This window comes from Wyeomyia smithii, chromosome 2 (assembly GCF_029784165.1).
Source record: "Wyeomyia smithii strain HCP4-BCI-WySm-NY-G18 chromosome 2, ASM2978416v1, whole genome shotgun sequence".
Taxonomy (NCBI): domain Eukaryota; kingdom Metazoa; phylum Arthropoda; class Insecta; order Diptera; family Culicidae; genus Wyeomyia; species Wyeomyia smithii.
The window spans coordinates 184,982,027-185,005,419 of record NC_073695.1 but is presented as its reverse complement, the minus strand read 5'-3'; the positions used below and the strand labels follow the sequence as shown (position 1 = coordinate 185,005,419).

Sequence of the window (23,393 nt, the reverse complement as noted above, 5' to 3'; positions counted from 1 at the left end):
AAATTCTGAGCAAGTTAGGCAGAATTGTTTTTTGCTTATATATTTTTGCATAATAGTTCGCTATATTCACTGGGGACCAACGAGCGCGTTTTTTACGAAAACTGTGATCTACTGGTGACGGGCACGCTTCAACACATGAATGTGCTTTCCGGTGGGAGTGGCTTTTGGAATTTATGTTATATTAAAATTTACCGTTCCTTTGTCTTGACGAAGTGCAGTTCAACGATTTTCATTTGTTCATTTGCCTTGTCGTTTGTCATTTGGTGATTAAAACATAGCAGTTTTACATATTTTCTCAGTATATTACATTTTCGATACAAAGATACCACTGCTTTAATTGAAATTATGTAGTCGCCCTTAAAGGACGGTTGGTTTTGGTTTTTACGAAGCTGGAAGTTAAGCGAATTATGCCTTTATTTTCTTCGGGAGCAGAATAGCTTTAATATTCGACAGAACACCTCCCTGGGCAATAGTGCGAGCAGATGATGAATTGGGTTCTAAAGCTATACCAGTTTTTATATACCATAGGAAAAAGCTGCGTTTTCTGAGCAAAACGTGATTTTTTGAAAAATATTTATTACTATCCTTCGATTTTTAAATGAAGAATGAACAACTGCTCGGAATGTCTTTAATGACAGTTTACCCATGTACGATAAATGGGCGAACTGTCATTTAAGGCATTTTGAGCAGTTTTTTATTTTGCATAATAAAATCAAAAGATAACGATAAATATTTTTTTAAATCACGTTTTGCTCAGAGAATTACACTCTTTCAGCTGATACATAAAAATCAGAAACCGTGTAAAACTTTAGGACCCAATTAAACCTACCGGAAATTGAAGCCCTGCACGAGATGGACGAGGTTTTGCATTTCCCTTGACTTTGCCTCCTTTGCCACGACCAGACATTGTAACTTGTAAATTCGATTAAACGGAATAGCGATGTGGTGATGGAAAAAACCGTGTGATTGTCTTTACCTATGGAGAAAACTTACGCAACAACTAGGTGGCGCAGCGCAGATGGTAGAATGAAAGAATTTGCAAAAGAGGACAAACTGTGCTGTACGCTGCACCAAAGACAAGCGGCCAAGCAGCCAAGTTGTCTGAACTTCCGTACGTTTGTTGATACCAGGAGAGCTAGCTAAGTACACTGGGTTCGAAGCTTATGCTAAACTAAAGCTGTTACGAAATACACTAGCTCGAAGATACTTTTTTCTCATTCCTCTTACCAAACACAAATTACAATCGGTCAAAAACAAGCTATTAAAGCAATGTTGAATTTTCTTACCTTCTAACTTTACTTTAATGGTGACAGATCGTTGAGATCCTATGCCGAATCCAGAATACGCCTCCACAAAACTTTGTCTTGGGCTTCTTCGGTCCAGTGTCCCCTTACACCCGCCGCCGCGGGCATCCTTGTCGAAAGTACACATCCAGCGCGTGCGAGGTCTGCCTTGAAGACGTCGGCCTCTATCTAGCTCTCTGCTAAATATTATCTTCGCCGGTCGCTCATCTGCCATCCGTGCTCCACTTTCTAGTTTGCTACCAAGTATTGATCGCAGGATTTTACGCTCGAAGACTCCAAGCACTCGTCGATCGGCTCCCTTCCACGTCCACGATTCATGTCCGTAGAGCACCACCGAGAGGATCAGAGTCCTGTAGAGTGCAAATTACGTACGGATCTGTAGACAAGGGGACCTAAGTTGGTTACGCAATCTGTAATAAGCCCTATTCGCTCACCACCATCACCATCCCTTCAACCCGCGGCTCAACTCGTTGCCACATGTCACGAGAGTACAACGATAGACAAATTCGTCGACCGCTTCGAATGTATTCCCATCCATCTCCACCGCAATACCAACACCCGCAGAACTACCACGCTCTCCGTCAGTCATCATGTACTTTGTTTTGGCAGTGTTTATGATGAGTCCAATTCTCGCAGGTTCTCTTCTGAAAGCCGTAATGGCCTCTTCAACGGTCAACACCAATGATATCAATGTCGGCCGCGAAGTCCAGAAGCATGTGAGACTTCGTGATAACGGCGCCGCTGTCTGCACACCTGTCTTTTGTATTGCACCTTCTAAAGCTATGTTGAACAGCAAGTTCAAGAGCCCGTCACCTAGCTTCAGACCATCTAACGTCACAAACGCGTCCGACAATTCGCCCGCTGTCCTGACGCTTGATGTGAAATCGTTAAGCTTCGCACGTAACAGTTTAATTGGTTTCGCTGGAAAAATATGTTTAAGCATAATTTGCCATAGCTCGTTGCGTTTCGCTGTATCATACGCCGTGTTGAAGTCTATAAACAGATGATGTGTCTGCAAATTGCGTTCTCGGAAATTTTCGAAGATCTATCTCAAGGTGAACATCTGGTCCGTTGTAGATCATCCCGCTCAAAAACAGCCTCAGTTGCTGGAACAGGACACGGGAGAGGAGTTTATGAGTCGAATTGAAAAACGTTATGCCTCGATAATTACTACAGTCGAGTCAATGTCCCTTCTTGTAGATAGAGCATATGAGTCTTTCCAATCAGTCTGTAGGTAGTTGTTCTTCAGACCATACCCTTAGGATAATCTGGTGAATTGCACTACACAGCCGCTCGCTCTCGACCAGCATTGTGATTCTTCAGTTCTTTGCCAGCATTTTTCACCTCGTCCAATGTTAGTGGATCCACGGTTTTTCCCTTCCTCCCCAAATTTCTATCCTGTTCCCCTTAACAACTCTCCTACCTTCTTCATCGTTCAACACCACTTCAAAATGTTGCTACCAACGCCTGGCCACCTGCCTTTGTTGTCCCTCCCTATCATTAGACATGGCATTTCATGCAACACTGTCACAACTCTAAATTTTGCATTTTTTATGGCCAATGATGCCAATTTGGCATTGCCAAATACTGTTAAGTACCAAATACTGTTAAGTTTCACCCCACGAAACTCCGTTTTTAAATTCACAAACAAATCCAGAGTTATGAGCTGAAGTGCATTTGCAGCTCAAATTGAAATTTATTTATGAAGATCAGTTCTCACTGAAACCATCCCACTGATGAAACTAGTGCTTTCAAGAAGGATATTGTTATGTCTTAATGATTGAGAGTAGTGAAAAGAATGAGAGACTATCTTCTTGCTGCAGTAATCGGTGATACAGTGAAGACTAAATTTTTTTATGCTAGCTTTTAAATGTCACTGTTGAAAGTTATATTTCCGGTGGGTAGGTAACTGTGCGCTCGAGCGAGTAAAAAAGATTTCGTAGATTTTTCCCACAAAAAGGATACATGTCAAAGCATCAAGAACAAGACCCCTGTGGTCCAAAAGAGGCAAAATGTGGCGCCTTTCGCCTCTATCCTAGCTTAATGGTGTTTCCGGAATAATTGTTTGTAGGCAGGCTCGTCATTTCTCTTCAGAGAATCACTAGCGTGTAGGAGAATATCTTTCATGAGGATGGCATCCAACTATAGAAAAGCAAGTTGCGTCGTTTGCTTTGCCTCTCGAAGCTGAAAAAAAAATCCAGCCGCCCGTCACGCATGTTTACTCTACGCAGGGCCGGCGTCACACTATTTTTTCGAGTGGATAGTAGTAGGGAAGGCTCATGGGTGGACTTTTGGCAGTTAACCGTAACAATCGACTTGACGGGCGAAAACATGCGTGTAGGCATGTTTTTGAGTTCTTTCTTCTTCTATTCATAAATTTTTGCTTAGTTTTCGCGACAAAATTGTTAAGTAGATCTTACGCTTCAGTTTTGCCCAGAAACTTTCGATGGGGCGCAGCTAGGAGACGCTCCATCTTCTCCAACGATTGCTCCGAGTAGTGAGCCGACGGCAGATCTAGCCAGTACAACGCGTTCTCGCCCTTATGGTATTTCTTGATGAACGACGCAACTTCCGGCAGACACTTCTTACTATAAATTTCCCCGTTCACGGCCAGTCCGGAGCGAAAGAAGATCGGCTTTGACTTTGGCATCAAGTAAAATACGAAGTGCCCCACCAGTCGTTGTCAACCATGTTCGCCAGGTAATTTTCACAGTTTGACTGGTGGCACCAACCTCCCGACCAGGCGCACGCAGCGATGTAGCTTCTTTTCCCTCGGTTTTCCTCTTGCGTATCCTTTGAAGCTTCTTATCGCTCAGGGTTGTCGGGTTTTTTTCGATGCTTTGATTGTTGCCAATAGTGCCAAGATATTGTGGATGTCGAAACGGGCGTATCCCCGACTTCCACGATATCCGTTTTTGACGTGGCGTGATACCGTTCATTGAACGCGCACACTTTGGAATGAAGTAGTTGTACTGTTTTCGCTATCACGGTTAGACTTCGAGCTAAATTTTTTCTGCTGGGTTGTTTCGTTAGTGCGTGTAAGGGCAAAATCGACCATTTTTGCGCATTTTTTTAATGCAAACGTTAAGGCTCAACAGATTTGTCAACAAGTCTACATCCAAAATTTATACTTAATCGGACTGCTGGTAAGACTTCTCTTACAGTACCATTAACAACCGTTAAAACATTAAATTTTTTTTTTTGGTTATGTCCGATAATTCTGTGTGGGTAACCCATGGAGATATTTTCCGACTGGGTACTACTACCCACACTACCTACATCAACCGCCGGCCCTGACTCTTCGAATGTTATCGAAATTATCTCAGCAGTGCACACCGCACCGTATCAGCCTAGGAAGAATGATTCTCTGCTCTTGTTTCGCTCAGCTGTGGTGTAAGTAGTGTGTTTATTTTTCTGCGAGCAGCAGAATCACTGCTCAAAAGTAAAAAAAGTGTAGTGCAATTAACTGCTACACACAGCGCTCGTGCTGGACAAAAAGTAAACGGTGAATATTCGCTCTGCTACCAAGCCTGCATGAAAGTTACCTGAAGTTAAGATTCTTGTACTTGAGGTTTGTTAGTGGCATTTTACAATACGCACTTCTCCAAGACTTTTTCTTACGAAGTTACAGGATAAAAGAGTGTGAGTGAAGACATGATGGCAATATGAAAAACTTTTGTAACATATGCTTATGGATGGGGACAAATGGAATCCATAACATGGAGAGGGGAAGGAGGTAAGATAATATCTTAGAGCTTTAATTTCTTGCATGATGGCACAGAACGGAAGGTCAACTTCAGGTATATGATGAAACAGAAAGTGTACACAAAGAGGACTGAAAAATCACGAATGAATTTTCTTTGCCCTCAGCAATATACATTTGTCGTGTACGTTTATGCCACTGCGACAGTAGTATAAAGTGGCATAATTTGTTCGATGTTTTGAATTGACGGTTATTTCAACAGCTTAACCTGTTCAATTCGAACTTTTACGTGCAATGGAAAAACGTTGTGCGAAAACAGCCAAGTTTCACTTTTGTGCAATTTTTTATCTTCGAAAATCTATAATGTGGCATAGTGGAAGTAAGTGAAAGTATCAACACAAGCTATCTGATGTCCCGTACATGTTGGTTTGGAATACGAACCACAATCAATGCTATTTAAAACCGGGTGTTCGAAACTGTTAAAGATGCAATTATTGCGAAGGTCTTCCTCTCACGATTGTATCATGTGTTAGCGACAGTTATTTATAAAAATTAGTTTGAAACTTTATCGTTGTCATAAATCAAATATGAAGTGTTTTGTTTTTGTTTAAAGGCAGTGCTACTTTGTGTTGTAAGAAGATGTTGTACAGATAAATTTTGTTAGGCAAATATCTAGATATTTTATAATATTGAATCAATACCTTAGTCGACCATGAAATTTCTAAACAGGTTTCATTTTGTTATTTCATTATATCACATGTTTTATCGATCACCCGAGATCCAAACTCTGAAGGTATATCGGTTTTGGACTCATTGATGTTAGATGCATCCGATGGAATAAAAATAAGGAGGATGAGATTAGATAAACTTGGATAAGCTTCTGGAGCAACGGATAATGTGGTTGTAGTATATTAATTTGGCGAACGATATTTCGATATTAACTATTCACGGATTTCTGGTATTTAAATATCAGCTAAAAGAATGTAATTTTCTGAACAAACGTGATTTTATATCATTGTCCTTCAATTTAATGAAGCATAAATCGCACTAATCCGCATAAATGACAGTTGGTACATGGGCGAACTGTTATTGTAGCGATTTCGAGCAGATTTCGAACTGTTTTAAATCGGAATTTTAAAACCGAAGGATAACGATAGAAAATTTTTAAAAATCATGATTTTATTTGAATGTGTGAATGAACCGCACACCGCTATGTGAAGTCTTGCTCTTCCGCCTAAATAACACAGTTATACGTTTTGCCAAAGCCCGTCGACATGTTGAGCGAATGAAATAGCTTGTCCCCGGGTCGTTTCACACCTCCTGTTTAACTGGTCTTATTTCGAAAAATGCACACGAAAAAGCAGGTCTTTTTCACACAGAGTTCTATTCCACAAAATCAATATGCGTCGAAGCGAAACTAATTTAGAACACTTTTATATTAAATTTAAATAAGTTTTTGAATGATCTTCCACATTATGTGGAAGTAACCAATATTCTCTTTTCAATGGTAGTACAATGAATTTAGCAAATAGGATATGCAATCTCTCTGGTGCAGCGATACTATGTAAATCGCAGATTCTAAAGCAAAGCAAAGCCTTGCTACTACATTCTAAATCGGAACTCGACATTCTGTTATACACCGACTTCGCAGCCAGCTGCTTGAGAGTACAGGACAATTGCGGGGCTAGCGCTACGATCCTACTGACGCTAACAGTCTTTTCTGAGCCGCGACTCGAACCTACGACAACTGGCTTGGTAGGCTAGCATCGTACCTCGAGACCATCTGGGACGGTTCGAAATCGCAGATTCTATAAGAATTCGAATCCTAATCACTTTTCGTGACGGACGCAATTTAAATATTTCTTCATCCCCGTACCTTTCAGTAGTAAAAATTTGCAAATTTCCAGATCGATTATATTATTCGTACTCATACGTCAAAAGTGTAATATAAAACATCTTTCAAATGCTTGTGATAGCCATTATTGCTGGGAAACTTGAGAGAATTTAAAAGTAATAATATAGAATAAACACATAACCGCATTAAAAGAGTGCACCTGTAGTGTTTTCGCATGGCAGATTTATACCAGTGTGTATGACAGATTTCAATAAAAAAAGTATAAATTCTATTCATTTTCCGTGTAAAATGCGTTCTTTCCACCACAAGGGAGCACTGCAAAATTCACTGAGCACTCAGCAGTTTTCGAATCACAGATGACCTTCCGTTCTGTGATGATGGTTCAATTTATTGCTGAACGTCTCACTGTAAAAGATTAGTTCTCAATGATTTCATTATTCTGTCTGACGATAATAAAACCGATACCCTAAATAATATTTCGCTGATTGCCGAAAAAACATTCAATTCCATGATAAATAGGTACGTAGAGTTTAAATCTGTTAAATTGAAAAGAAATACCAGAAAATACATGCTTTGTACTATCCGAAACAAACAATACTTGCTGTTTGTATAGAGTAGGTAAAATTATATCTTTTCAAAATCCGCATCTTTTATTATAACGCTTAAAAGTAATAATTTTCGTTTACGTTAAATCATGTTGAACCTTTGAATAATATGCAAACGATTAATAAGCATCTGGTTAGCGGAGCCCAGCACTGGTAATAAATAATAAAGCATTGCAGGCTACGATTCCCTTTCTAACCTCTTAGTTTCTTGTCCACTCGGTACGCTCCACACGTGTAATAGACTCGTTGATGCCTACATTTTAAAATTAACAACAAACACTTGACTAACCGTCCGCCCGAGAAGCGGTTTCGTCAACTTGAGCGGCCCCTCAGGCAAATATCTATTTAATTAGTAACTTTTTGAACAAATAAAACTCAAACTTCCCTCCCTCACGGTGGGTCAAGCTGATGGGAACCACTTTCAAAATCAGTAACGTGGAATTTCTCCCCACGTTGGACATTGCCGAAAACACTTCAGTTCGGTTGTGAAATGATTCCGAAAACACGCTCCAACTATGCGTCGTCCTGTCCTTGTTTGGCGGGTATGGCAAACAGCGACTGCCGGAGACAGAGAAAGTAAAGGTTGCTCTGTCAGCCTGGTCGTTGGTTAGATTCACGTTTTGTCTAAGCAGGGAAAAGGGTCCCACCTAGAAAACGATTATAATCGATTGTATCAATTACCATACGATGTTTAGAATCACTGTGTTGTCATCGTCATTAGAGGTGAGATCGTGAAATTAAACATCTCACACACCAGCTAAATGAAAAATCAAGCGTAGAGTTTGATGTGTTAAATCAAAAGACCGCATCGAACAGACTACCTCACAATTAAATTCGAAATGCGGAGCAAAAAGTTAGGTGCGATTTGAATTAAAGCTTAATTGGGATTGGAAACTTTTCGCAATAAAGGAAAAACAACGTGAAATAACATATAATTTCTCTTTCCATAGGCACTTAGGGGTAGGTAGTGATAGTGGCAACAAGATTGTTATGATACCAATCATATTGCTGTGGTCAAGGGCTGGAAGCTATTCACTGTAATAGGTTGAGCGGAGAATTACTTTCAGGCCAGCACATGCGGCGTTCATCAGTGAACGAGAGCCATAATCATTATGGTGACAGTAATATTCAATCACGTACAGATAAACTTTCGAAATTTTTACTGAAAGCTCATCAATCAGCATTGTTGAGTGATGATCAAATGCTAATAATTTTTTATGTTTATTCATTTATTTATGATTTTATGTCTTATTCCATCCGATTATTATTCTCGATGAATACATATATATTTCAAACGAGAATAAATATCTAAACTAACCACAAATAAAGTAAAAACTGACTAACACTAATTTGGTTCAAATATTATGTAAGATGGATATCATTAGAATGTAAAGAATAGTACTCTCACGATGCAGAAGAAGGTACGTTAGAGTACGTAAGAGTATGAAACAAAAAATGCAAAACAAAAAATACAGTTGAATAATGGAACACAACAATGAAATACAATATAGTATAAAAGGAACGGCAGACAATTTTTTTTATTATTTTGATCCAGAATTGGTATAATGAAAATTGTTTTATATTTGAACCCGCTCTTAAAAGAGATCCAAAATTGTGTATTGGATGAGCCATGAAATTTTCTTAAAACAACTTGCAAAAAAAGGAAATAATAACTGAATCAACTGAGAGATTGCATATTAAAACATTTAAAAAGTAGTTTAGAACAATAAAAAGTGTTGGAAATGTTTTTTATTCCATGCAACTGTGGAAGGCCATAGGAACAGTTTGAGTTAAGCCATAACTTATGACTAAATGTTTCTCATTTCGTGATAAAACAAAATGCCAATTCACCAACTAAATAAGCTGTTAAAAAAGTTAACAAAACTTCCAACAAAAGAGCAAAGCGGAAAATTGTGGCACAAATGAGAAACAAATTATCGTTAGCCAAAAGCAATAATTTTCTAGTCTGTCATGGGTTCTATCGATCTCTAATCCGTCCCGGCATGCCATGTCTACCTCCCGATGACATCTTGTAATTATCCAGCAGGTTTCCTACTGCCCGCATCACTACCGCGAACGGTCCAACCAGAAATCCGATTATGTGGGAGAAGTTGCGGTTCAATTCCTGCCCGTTGTAGAGTGTGCGTAAAACATATGTATTAGATGCGGCAAGCAGCAGCCGGTGACTAGTTAGGTAACTGTTGTTTACTCCGTTTTTGCCATCAACCGTAACCGGTCAGCGGGGCCGCATCAGCGTGGCCGCATCAGGTGCACAAATAGTAGCAGCTAGCTGCCACAAGTGGTCAGTAGGCAAATCGATAGCGGCAAAACAGCGATTACAGTTATCGCAAACTTACGGCAATCGTGCCGACATCGTCGCTGGTAGTTGTGCGCCAAAATGCGAAAAATTGTCGGCCGGCTTGTGCACATCAGAGAGCGCATGTCGCGAACAAAAGCAAACCAGTAGATTGGCACAATCTCAACTTAAAGTTCGAAATTAATTAACTTACTTTGGCCGACATCTGGAGCATGCATGAATTTTCCAGCGTGTTCATGGGTATGTACCTGTAATTAATCGTTACAGAGAGAGAGAGAGAGAGAGAGAGAGAGAGAGAGAGAGAGAGAGAGAGAGAGAGAGAGAGAGACAAAAAAGAGATTATTAGAAAGCCTTGGAAACACTTTTGAGTGGGTAGACAACTTTAATTCTAGTGCTTTTATACTAATTGATAAATTTAAATTGGAAAATCAGAACGCTGTATACAAGGCTGTCAATATTAATATTTATAATCGTGACAGCCAGAAAAGGGTTTTATTCAGTACAAATAATATATCGAAATTAAAAAGTAAATACAACTTTACTACTGAAATTGTATTCCGGCTCAATATTCCAATGAAACTTAAACTGGTCAAATTCCTAAACATTATCAATCGAATCCGACTACGACCCCGTAGACCAAGGCGTTCTGCACCCAATTTGCATACTCCAGATCGGTTGGCGGAAAGCGCGAGCGTTGAAATGTGCAACATAAATCGAGCGAACGTATATTACTACATGCTCTGTGGGTATATTTAAAAGTCTAATTACTTTCTAATGAATCTCCCACATGAGAACAGCCGCCAAACCGCACAAGGAATAAAACTAAGGTATGGCGTCGGGGTGGCTCAACAGACGGGCACCAGGTTGTTAGGTGCGATCGTTGTCCTGCTTAGTTAACCCACGGAATTCCACCGGCAGCAGTTTTCCACCAAGTCTAGTCGCGCAAACAATTACCCTGCAAGTTATATGCAAAATTCACGACGAATAGGTAGAAAAAATGAATAAATGGATAATCGGACAAAACAATCCTTTTTATAGGAAGCCCCCCCCCCCTCCCAGTCTCGCCAGCGCGAGAATGCGTCTAATATTGTGTTCACCGTCACATTCCTCCGCGGAATGTAGATGTATGAGGGCCAGCAAAAACACAACTGGAACGGCCAAGCCTCTGGTGCTACATGTACCAGTTTCAAGTATTATTATGGGTTAAGTATAAAAACGCCGTCGTCGGTTGTTTTGTGCCCTGCTAAATTGGTAGGAATCTCACCCGGTTCACCTGGCTCACCTTGATGGACTTCATGAGAAGGTGATTAACGGGCTTCTAGACCGAATGCGCCACGGTCAGGTTATGATTGGCGGCTTAAACGCGTACTATATATTTTCCCAAATAAGCCAAAAGCGTTGTTATGGGCCGCTAATTATCCTGCACATGTTTGGCCCCGTTGGGGTTCTACGCTCCCAATTGAAGTTTTGCGATGAGTCATGGTTTCGAGCTATCGTTTTGATCTCTTGTGAATGGAACTAATGCATCAGCGGATGAGGTTTCTAGTCAGGTGTACTAAGCAAGGGCAGCTAGAAAAAAAAAATGAAAATTATCCTCTACAAGTATTCTTCCTTAAGAGCGGGGGCCTAGTGTGGTTAGTAACGTCTCCGCCAACCACACTCGACGCCTGGGTTCGAATCCCACCGCCGACATAGGTGTCGATGGTTGTGAGGTGGCGTGATCCACTCACAACCAACCCAACTGGTCTAGATTCAGTCCTAGCCGACACCGGGAGATTTTCTGAGGCGAAAAATCTCTGGGATCACGCCTTCCATCGCATGAGGAAGTAAAGCCGTTGGCGCCGATCCGTTAGGGTCCTGGGTGTGGAGTCGCCTCCCTGGGCGTCGGTGATTGGCCACAACAGTGGCGGAACTAGACCGACGGAAAATAAGCGAGAATAAAAAAAAAGTATTCTTCCTTCTACCGCAATAATATTAATCAGTTTTTTTTTAATTTGACGCAGTTGAAAAACTAGTTATTTGTATTACGGAACATGTTAGAGTAAAAAATCAAGATTATAAAACAAGATCGACTGGAACTATTTCACATTTGGATGGATTTGAAAGGGATTACAACTTTGAGCTAATTATAATTGAATAATTGATAGTTTTTTTGTGTGTGCGTGTTTCGGTTTCTCATTTGCCACTGATTTGATTTTCAGGAGGTACAGTACAGTACAGCTTTTGATCTTTTTAGTGTTTCAAACAACTTTTGCTCTTTTTAGGGTGCTTGTTTTCTCTGAATACTTGAAATCCACCCTCCGAATTTTAGATCAGTAGTTTTCGTTATTTTTGTTATCGATATCGCTTTCAAGCATTCAAAGGAAATATGCACCCTAAAAGATCAGAAAGTTGTTCTGTGACCGCGTTTTGATAAAATCAAAAATAAAAAAAATATATTGAAAAACTTGATTTATCAGCAACATTCTAACCTACGATGTAAAACTCATCATACCGCGGAAGGTATGCATGACAAAGACTAACTTTCTTCGGCAAAGTTGTTTGAAATAAGTGGATCTAGAACTTCTCTGAGATAAGAAGAATTGTATATTTTTCTGCAAAAAAGTTAGTTTCGCTATTTTTGATACAAATTGGGCCACCCTGATGTTTATTTACAAAAAAGAAGCGCCTTTTTAAGCACAGAATATCTCATAAACACACTGTTTTGTCAGTGTGTCTTTTGAAGACTACCTGAAAGTTATTTCCCATCAGTCTTTCTCAAGACTACCTACTTTTGAATTTAACATTTGTTTTAACTTTTTTCGTATCACCTGAAATGGCTGGACGGAAAAAGAAACCTCGCATCGCTGCGGGGAGGAAAAGAGAGGCATCTCTTTCTGACACTTCGAGTGTCTGTAGTGACAATCCTTTTGATATTTTGCCTGAGCAAGAAGCTGGTGAAATGGAAGTTACCAATAATGAAACTATACAAAATATAAAATCTTTAAAAAAGGAGAAAGTTCCACCTATTGTGGTAACTATTTCTTCTGAATTTAATATATTCAAAAAGGAACTTTCAACGTTTGTTTCTGACGTTAAAGTTACCTATCAAATTGGCCGTAGAGGTGAATGCCGCTTATTAGCCGACTCAGTAAAGGGTCGTGATCGTCTTGTTCAGTATTTAACTGACAAGATGTACAAATTTTTTACATATGACACCAAGAACGCCAAGCCGTTCAAGGTTGTCTTGAAAGGTCTCACCAACGATCAAACCGTTGATGAGATCAAACTTACTTTAACAGAATTACTTGGCATAGCCCCTACCCAAGTAATTCTGATGAAACAAAAATCACGAGGCGAAAACAGTCAGAGAACTGGAATTTCCCTTGTTAATTATTTAATTCATTTTAACCGCAATGAGGTTAACAACTTAAAATTTTTTGAAAAAGCACATGCTTTGTATAATGTGCGTGTAAAGTGGGAAACTTATAGGAAGTATGGCGGAGGTGAAAAGCATATCACCCAATGCCGTACTTGCCAACGTTATGGCCATGGTTCCAAATTCTGTAACATGGACCAAAAATGTCTTAATTGTGGAGACTCTTCTCATAAAAAGGACACATGTCCTGTGAAAGAGAGTAAAAATTTTCGCTGTGCGAATTGTAACGGCAACCATATGTCAAATTTTTATCAATGCCCAGTCCGTTTAGCAATTGTTAATGCAAGGCAAGGTAAACAAAATTCAATTTCTCAATTAAAACCAACTTCAAAACAAAATTCTCCAAGCGTACCCGTGACGCATAGTTTACCTACTCCTTTGCATACTCGTTTAACTTATGCACAGGTTACAGGTAGTTCGAACATTATACCGCCTAGTGTTGGTAGTTCGAAAATGACCGTTAATATGGGTAAGCAAAACACGCTAGAAAATAATTGTACACCTATTACTCCAGCTAATATTGCTGCCGAAAATATTTTTTCTAATGTCAACTGCCTGGGGCCTATTACGGCAGGTAAACTTTCTTTTTTGCAACAGGCAATGTTCGATCTTATGAACGCCATGTTGCAGGCAAAATCAATGTTTGAAGCCATTCAAATAGGCACAAATTTTACTATTAAAATTGTTTCTAATTTAAAATTTAGCAATGATTTTAAATAAAACAATTAAAATATTAAATTGGAATGCTCGCTCATTGAAGGCCAATGAGAATGAGCTTTTTAATTTTTTAACAGTAAATAATGTACATATTGCAATTATTACTGAAACATTTTTGAAACCTAACATAAAATTAAAATGTGATCCCAATTACCTGGTTCATAGATATGATAGGATTCATGGTTCCGGCGGTGGAGTTGCAATTGTTATTCATCGCCGAATCAAACATCGTGCTCTTCCCCATCTTGAGACGAAAGTTATTGAAACTTTGGGAGTTGAAGTTCAAACTGAACTTGGGATTTTATTTATTGCCGCAACATATTTACCATTTCAATGCACACGCGAGCTCAAAAATTATTTTAAAGGTGATTTACAAAAACTCACCAGAAATCGTTCGAAATTTTTCATAATCGGCGATTTCAACGCTAAACATCGTTCATGGAATAATTCTCAAAGTAATTCCAATGGCAAAATTTAATTCAATGATTGTTCTTCAGGATACTATTCTATTTTGTCTCCGAATAGTCCTACATGCTTTTCTTCTGTAAGAAACCCTTCAACAATTGATTTGGTGCTGACAGATCAAAGTCATGTATGTAGTGATTTGATCACACATGCTGACTTTGATTCTGATCATCTTCCAATAACTTTTTCTTTATCACATGAATCAGTTTTAAACCCTAGGAGCTCTGTTTTTAATTATAACAAGGCTAATTGGGAAAGATACAAAACTCATATTGAGAGAAATTTCAATAATGAGCTTGATTTGCAAAACGAAGTGAATATTGATTCCGCTTTGGAAGCATTAAAATGTGCAATTGTTGATGCCAAGTGAAATTTGATTCATCAATAATTGACGAAAATCTTCAACTTCTAATTCGTTTGAAAAAAGTCCGCAGACGTCAATATCAACGTTCTCGTGACCCTGTTTTTAAAACTATTTATAAAGATTTACAGAAAGAGATTAAACATAGATTTACTCTTCTGAGAAATCAAAATTTTGAGACTAAAGTTGAAAAATTGAAACCATATTCAAAACCATTTTGGAAGCTGTCGAAGATTCTTAAGAAACCTTCAAAGCCTATTCCAGTTTTAAAAGATGGTGAACGTTTTCTTGTATCCAATGAACAAAAGGCTCAAAGACTTGCTCAGCAGTTTGAGAGTGTTCATAACTCAAATTTGAATTTTGTGAGTCCAATTGAAAATGAAGTCACACGTCAATTTGATTTAATTTCTTCCCAGAATTTTTTACCTGCAGAAATAATTGAAACTAACTTGAATGAGATTAAATCAAATATTAAAAATTTCAAAAATATGAAAGCACCTGGTGACGATGGAATCTTTAATATACTAATCAAACATCTCCCTGAGAGCACAATAGAATTTTTAGTGAAAATTTTCAATTGCTGCTTCAAAATTGCATATTTTCCCAAATTATGGAAAAATGCAAAAATTACTCCCATTTTAAAACCGGATAAGAACCCAGCTGAAGTTTCAAATTATCGACCAATCAGTTTGCTTTCTTCAATAAGTAAACTGTTTGAGAGAATTATTCTTAACAGAATGATGTCACACATCAACGAAAATTCAATTTTTGCAAATGAACAGTTTGGATTTCGCCATGGGCATTCCACAACTCATCAATTGCTCAGAGTTACTAATATGATACGAGCTAACAAATCTGAAGGTTATTCCACTGGAGCTGCTCTTTTAGACATAGAAAAAGCATTCGACAGTGTTTGGCATAAAGGTTTGATTGCGAAATTGCAAACTTTTAATTTTCCAATTTTCCTAATCAAAATTTTAAAAAATTATCTTACTGATCGAACTCTGCAGGTTGTCTATCAGAATTCAAAATCTGATAGATTTCCTGTCAGAGCAGGTGTACCTCAAGGTTCAGTCTTGGGTCCAGTCCTGTACAACATATTCACTTCAGATCTTCCTGATTTGCCTCCAGGATGCACAAATTCATTGTTCTGCGATGACACAAGCATTTCCGTAAAAGGAAAAAGTCTTCGTGTCATATGCAGTCGATTGCAGAAAAGTTTAGATATTTTTTATTCCTACTTGCAAAAGTGGAAAATCTCTCCCAATGCTTCTTAAACTCAAATGATAATTTTTCCGCGTAAGCCTAGGGCTTCTTTCCTCAAGCCAAACAATAATCACGTTGTCAAGATGAATGGGGTTATTTTAAGTTGGTCCGACAAGGTTAAGTACTTGGGACTAATTTATGATAAAAAACTTATTTTCAAAGAGCACATTGAGAGTATACAAGCCAAGTGCATCAAATATACGAGATGTTTATATCCTCTCATTAACAGGAATTCTAAACTTTGTTTAAAGAACAAACTTTTGATTTACAAACAAATTTTTAGACCAGCAATGCTTTATGCTGTACCGGTCTGGTCAAGTTGCTGTTCAACAAGGAAGAAAACGCTCCAAAGGATTCAGAATAAAATTCTGAAAATGATTTTGAAGCGTCCTCCTTGGTTTGGTACACTCGAATTACATAAACTTACTGGTGTTGAACCATTAGAAGCTATGTCAAATAAAATTATTAAAAATTTTCGACAAAAATCGTTGCAATCCTCAATTGCTACGATAAGCTCTCTTTATAGCCAATAAGTTAGCAATTAAGTTAGTTGTAAGTTTACTTTTCCTTTTCTGACAAGAAGGTTTAAATCCCTACGAATGATAAGTCCTAATTGCGAAAGCAAACAAATCCTTACAATTAAAATTACAAATTTCTGACAGTGTTGAGAAGTCACCATTTGTGATTGGACACACATACTCATTATTTACTAATATTTATCATAAATACTTAAGCTACTAACAAATCCCCCCATAAAAAAAAAATCTTATAAACACACTACAAATCTAGTAACAGCCGTGGTCTGGAAGATTTTCGCGGCGCGTTTTATTAATAAATTTCGGTGTTTTCGATTAATTAAATTGGTGGCCTTCCCAGTCAACCACAAATCGTATATCAATGTATGAAAATTATCGCAAATATATCTCAACGAAGTCGAAATCGTAGAACACGCTTTTTATCATGCGCAGAAATTCATCTTTAATTGTATATCATGGTGGAGTCTTTGCGATTTACGACTGTTGGCTTAGAGTTGTAAGACAGTGTGAAACAAATCACTTTCTATCGGATATAATCGTATATAAATACGTATATCAATGAACTGCATACCATTATTCCTCAGTACGTATATCGCCTCCAAAATAGTACGTATATGCTGTTTTAGTGCATCAAATGTGAGTTTTTATGATATATATGAGTGCGGATATTGGAGTTAAAACATTATTATACGTATGAAAATGTTGACTGGGTTAATAACAGATTGTAATGCAAACAATGGAACATTAGTGTGTACAGTTGAAAATTAGTGAAAAAGTGATTTGTTTGTTCGGATTTCTACTAAATAAAGTTCGAAGGATTTCTGATACATTGACTTGAGAGGAGCCATTTTTGTTCTTTCCACGTTCAGTGCCATAGTAGTGGTGTAAAGTGGCGAAACAAAGGCGAAAAACGAAGTGTTGCGGCTTTTTATCGGTCTGCTAAATCTCAAAGTATATTAAAAATAGAAGTGTAATTTGACAAAAAGGTATGAATCGCTCGCAATTCGTATACGCTCTCATTTCTTTACTAAATGAACTATAGTGTTGTAAAGTGGAGTCGCTAACGATGTAAAGGAATGGTTTTACTAGAGATACTCAGAGAGAGAGAGAGAGAGAGAGAGAGAGAGATAAGCGATGAAAAAACCGTCAACTTGGCAACTAGGTTTCACATGTCAGAGGTGCCAGATCTCTTCTCAATGCGAAATGTTGACTAACTTTTTCATTCGACTTGTATAACTGATGGTGACGGTGGAAGTCCTGGGCAATAATAAAGTGCATCACAAAAACCGCGAAAAATATGGCAATAGCATTAAGTGCAAAAAATGACAATATCATTATTCTGCAAGTTATCTTTAAGCGTCGAGCTGACCAAACTCAGCTCAACGATCGATGACGGACTATGCACGATAAATTGGTTTTGCTCATAGTGACAATTTTTTTTATGAGAATTTAAGTCTTCAGATGGCAGCACTAACCGTCGGAAATCGGTCGTGTTCAAAATGTACGAAAAATATGGAAGTTAGGTATCTTGTTCTAGTGATCTTTGATAATATCGCGAAGTAGAATTTGAAATGATATAAAAGTGCGGTTGTTATGTTAACGCATCACCATTGGAACGGTAGTGATCGAGCGAAGGGGATTTTGTTTCTGATGTAGGGCTACGTCTTTGTTTTTCATGCTAGATTACATTTTGTAAAATTGAAAATGAAACTGGCAAATGTTGCGTCAGATTTCAAACGATTATAACAAGCGAACGACTTAATGCATCTTAGTCATTTATGCGTCGGTGGATAAATAAAATGTGTGACAATTGTTTGATAAAATGGTAAATATTGTAGCTTCACTGCTTTATGATGAAAATAAGTAAAAAGTTCCAAGGTGAAGCTTTTCCATATTATTCCCTCGCTATTGCCTTGCTTCCCGAGCACGGATAACAATAACGTGAACGGAATAAATTCCACTGCCTATATATTCTGACTCAACAAAGTGTTTTGTTTCGTTTCTCTTTCTCGAGACTGCGTGGCCACGCCTTCAACGCAAAAATCTACGCTCAATTCGAGACAAAAGACTGCGTGTAGGAATTTCAGCTTCATTCTTGTCCGTCACACGTTAGCAAGTGGAGCCCTTATACCAGTGTGAGATACAGGGTGTATAACAGGCGTAGTGAAAAATGTTAAACAAGAGTTGAAATCAATATTTATATTTGTCCTACGTCAAATTTCATACAACTCCTAGGTTTGTATACCTTGTAGTATTTTTTCTGCTTTGACGTTATTTTGTGCTACTTGTGACCGCGGTTTTATAGAGGCTGATTTTGGGATTCTCTCGCTCGACTTCTTGGAGTGTGTGTTACGTGTTTTGCGTTGCATTGAATTGTCTCGTGTATGTTTGTGTGATATTGAATGTTTGGGAAATGGGTTGGATTTTGTTACATAATTTATGTGTTTTCATTTGGCCGTTTTGAAACCAATTGATTTGTTTTTTTTTTTTGCAGAGTGTTTATTAGAGTTTTTACTCTCATAGGTAGAATTCTGCTGTTTGCCCTCATGAGTGGAGTAATATAAAACATTAAACATGCTCGTGACAAGTATGTGTTAGCATCACCTACCCTGAAAAGGCCTGACCGGACGGTTAAGGACAGTTCACCCAATTATATGCTGTTGTTTTTTTGATTCTCTTAGCATTTGGACGAATTTTGCTATATATAAACTAATTTTGTTTAATTATATTGAAATCTTGTTGATCGGCGTGACAGTAGATAATACCAACTTAAGTTTGATTGCGATTGCGTTATGTAAACAAACTTAGAACTCTGTATTGTTTGATATGCATATTTTTCGAACTAAATTTCTATTTTTAACAACGGCTTTTTCCCGTTAACACGCAAGTTCATTAAGCAGACAGTATATGAAGTAGAGAGAACGAAAATTAAGCGAACTGGAAATATGATACAGATTTGGAAAAATATACCGCATCCCGACGGGACAGAAAAATATACCGCATTCCCGTCGGGAATATTTCCAGTTCGCGTAATTTTCGTTCTCTCTATTTCATACACTGTCTGCTTAATGAACTTGATATGCATATTTGCATTTTTCTTAGTTTTCTGGCTATGAGTGCATGGAACTTTGTCAGTTTTTGTACTCAGTAGGTGTTTTAGTTTAATCATTTGACAGGTAAGAAATTATCGGTGCGAAACGCCATGTTACTGCGAGTCTGTGTCGGTAGTAATATATTGCGCGATCGTCCATAATGGTTTTACTATATAATGGGTCTACTCAACTAAGGGTTTTCGGAGTGTAGTGCCTTTGCGAGTTGATATTTATTCATATCTCACGGTGACCGTTCAGCCAGAGACTGCTCACTCGTTGGTTCTGTCTAAGCACGTTTCGTTCGGTAAATATCGTGATTGATCTTATAACTACGCGATGTTTCGAAGAACCGCGTTTGCTTAAGTGCGTTTGTTTTCTCGAAGGTGTTCGTGATTGCTAATAGAAATTGATATAGATACTAAGACGCTTCGGGTGATAGATGATTTTTACGCGCGTCATTCGCAGGGAATGGCGGTGTTTGAATCGTTCGTTTGTTGTTGTAATGAGCTAGTTGCGCGTGCAACATTGTTCGATTCGTCACTTACCACGGTGACCAAACCCTACCTTTTTGTCGCAGTCGTGGAGGTGCAGAGGTAAACTCGGTCTCCGACAACAACGACTGTGATATCTCCTTTTTTACAATCTCCTTTTTACCCTAACGATTGTGAGGACGTGGCTGGCGCCGTTATGGATATATACAAAGCGAAAGCTACTGAATTGTTAAACATTGAAGATTTTAAACTAATCCCAAATTGCCATATACGTGGTTCCCTGTGCAACTTCACTAGCTCAGATCCATTACGGAGGAGCAACTACGGAATGTGCGGTCATCAAGCTCAAGCTCAAAAAATTTAATACCGCTAAATCGATGTTCTGGACCATTGTGGAATGTAAGGACTCTACTCGAACTGGCACGCGCAGGTGCCATGGCTAGAGAGCTGCAAAGGTAAATGTGGAGGCCACAGCTATCCAGAAGGTGCGGTGGCCTAATGACACATTCCTAGCTCATCTACGCCAAGACATCCAAATTTCAAACTGCATATTTGACTTAAAGCTGTTGTGTATGTGAAAGAGGATTAATTGAACTTCACGGAAAACGTTTGTTTCATTTAAATTTACATACAAAACTTGACTTAATGATTGAATTAAAACACTCATAAAAGATAAATAAAATCATAGTTTTGACACAATTTTTGAAAAATATGCTCAAATGATACTATTTAGTAGCTATGGGCATGTGATGCATCAGAAAGTAAAGGGTTTTTATGGACGTATTCATGGCCTAAACGCAGTTGTTGCTGCTATTTAGTAGATTCAATTGGTAAATCATTGAAAAACAGGTCCTTTATTATGGTGTCGCGTTACGAAAATAGTAGTTTTTTTTCGTATTGTGTAAATGTTACAAACTGTAGAAAATTAGTATTCAGGATTTTCTAAGTACTCGATGAGACCTTCCTTAACATATGCTGGTATGTGAAATTGGAGCATTCTACTCAAAGCTACAATAGGGTCAAAGTTATGGTGTCGCGTTACGAAAATTTTATGTGTTTTTATAAAGTTACCAAAAACGAGTTTTTGAGCTTTTGTCAGTGTATATTGATAATACAACATGGAATCATGATAAATAATAGTCATCTGCATCAAATTATATCCACCTAGAAGTGAGGAGTTTGCTTTTCACTGGAATTAGAACAATTTATATTCAATGCCAACAAAAAACCTATGGAAAAATACTAGAATGGTTTTCAGATAACATTAAAAATGTAAAAATATCTTTGTTCTTGAAAATTAAAATAAATTGAGGAAACATGAATATATTTAAATTTCAAACATAGTGTAAAACAGTGTATTTGACTATTTTAACCTCTAATAGACATATGTTGTTTCTTAAGCAATTGATTCAATTGCTAGGTGTGTCTAGTTTTCTTTGCTTTTTGGCAAAAATACTGCTTTAACCAACTATGTTATTTACGAAAAACACATCAAAAATAAGATACTCGCTATTCGAAAACATATTCGGCATGGTAAAGGACTCTGCGACGCTGTTGGTGGAAAAGCGAAGATGGTCGTTCGTGACAAAACCCTGGCACGGGGTTTTAGAATTGATGCTGTCAACAACGCTGCGGATTTTGTACGCATTTGCCAGAATAATTTTCCGGGTATCCGAACAGTAGAAATTAAACCTTCGGAAATTATCGCCCTAAACTCCCGTGAAAACCTATGGGAGTCTTCTTCCCCAGTTAAAGGAATCAAATCTGCCTATCACCTTTGTGCATTTCCAGATGGAACACTTACTATCGATTGATAATTCATTCGATTTATTTACATATTTAATGTGATATTGATGGATTTGCCACATGACAGAGAATAAAACAGAAACCTAACGTACACTACATATACTCTGGTAATGTTTTACCTTCTAGTCAAAAATTGAAAACGTATTATACCCAAACGATATACCTAAATATCAAACGATGGAAACTCGGTCTTTAATGGTCTTTAATGCTAAAACCTCCGAAACATGAAAACAACCAGGCGAATTATACTTCACTTCGTTCCATGGGGAGTTGCTGAATACTACCTTTTCAACACACTGTGGCGAACCAGCCTGTGGCTGACAGCCACCTTAATAAAGAAATAGAAAAAGCTTTTCAGCATTCATTTAAACTCATCAAACTCTAGGTACATTATAAAATAACAACATTCCTACCCAACTCACTCAATATCTGATGGTTACGACACTAATATTCCAACACACAAGCTACAACAAACCCCAAAAACGGATTCATTCGTGTTTTTCAAATATCTTTTCTTACTTCAAGTACATTTTGATATTTTTATCTTGGAAACCTCAACAAATTTGCAATTTGAGTGCAATTTTGAGTAAGATTGAAGCAAGAAAATCCAAACGAGACGAGTTGCTCGCCAAGGCTTCAGTAAAAGGGCCTATTGTTTCATAAATTTACAGCTAATTTTGTTTGCCAGTCGAAAAGTGGAGGGTGACGAATGATAGCTTTGCATAAACTACTTGTTTCTTCTTGACTTCAAGGAAAACTATATAAAAAAAATTAAAATCTGAAAGAGACATAACTTTTTTATGAAGGAAACCATTCTCAGTACGATTAGTGGTAAAATAATATGAAACGCCCCCATCGGCGTAAATTTGAACTAAATGTAAATGTCATAGCATAAATATGTTGGTATTTACCTAAGCAACTACTTTGCCGAAGATAATATGACTAAAAACAAATCATGATGCCCACATTTACAAAGCTCGCATTTTCGTAACGCGACACCATTTGCAGGAGACTGTTTTGCGTAACGCGACACCATTGACACTTTTCGGACTTGAATCACTATTTCGTGGGATGCAAGATCCGCGCCCGGTTGAGCAACGTATTGAAATCGAGGACAATGAGGAAGATACGGTTGAACATCCAACGGGTATGAACTGGAGGAGTGGCTGCAGAGTACACTCAGAAAGTTGATGAGTGGATCGATGAGCATGAGGAGACCTGAACGATCAGTGGGGCATATCCATAGTGCGATCAGCACCACAGCGCGAGAAGTGTTGGATACAACTGTGAAAACCACGTCCAATGAGCCTTTTTGACGCTAAGTGTCATCGAGCGACGGATGAGATGAACCGCGCTAGAGGTCACATGTTGGCTACGGTTGTGACAGGTCAGTGCGGAGGGAGATGTCTCGCAGCTACAACCACTAAAAAGAGACTCCATCGCCAGAAAACATGTCA

At 38.2% G+C, this 23,393-nt stretch overlaps 1 protein-coding gene across 5 annotated transcripts in view; it reads right to left on the bottom strand.

Moving 5' to 3' along the window:
* LOC129723724 (DEP domain-containing protein DDB_G0279099-like) overlaps positions 1–23,393 on the bottom strand; it is a 177,486-nt gene that overhangs the window by 72,151 nt on the left and 81,942 nt on the right. The window contains exon 1 of one of the 5 annotated variants that reach the window (XM_055678113.1): positions 9,978–10,017. The exons of the other annotated variants lie outside the window; for them this stretch is intronic. Within the exon in view, the coding sequence (XP_055534088.1) occupies positions 9,978–10,002 (25 nt within the window). The 5' untranslated portion in view covers positions 10,003–10,017. Of the gene's footprint in view, positions 1–9,977; positions 10,018–23,393 lie in introns of those variants that run through there. 5 annotated transcript variants of the gene reach the window in all.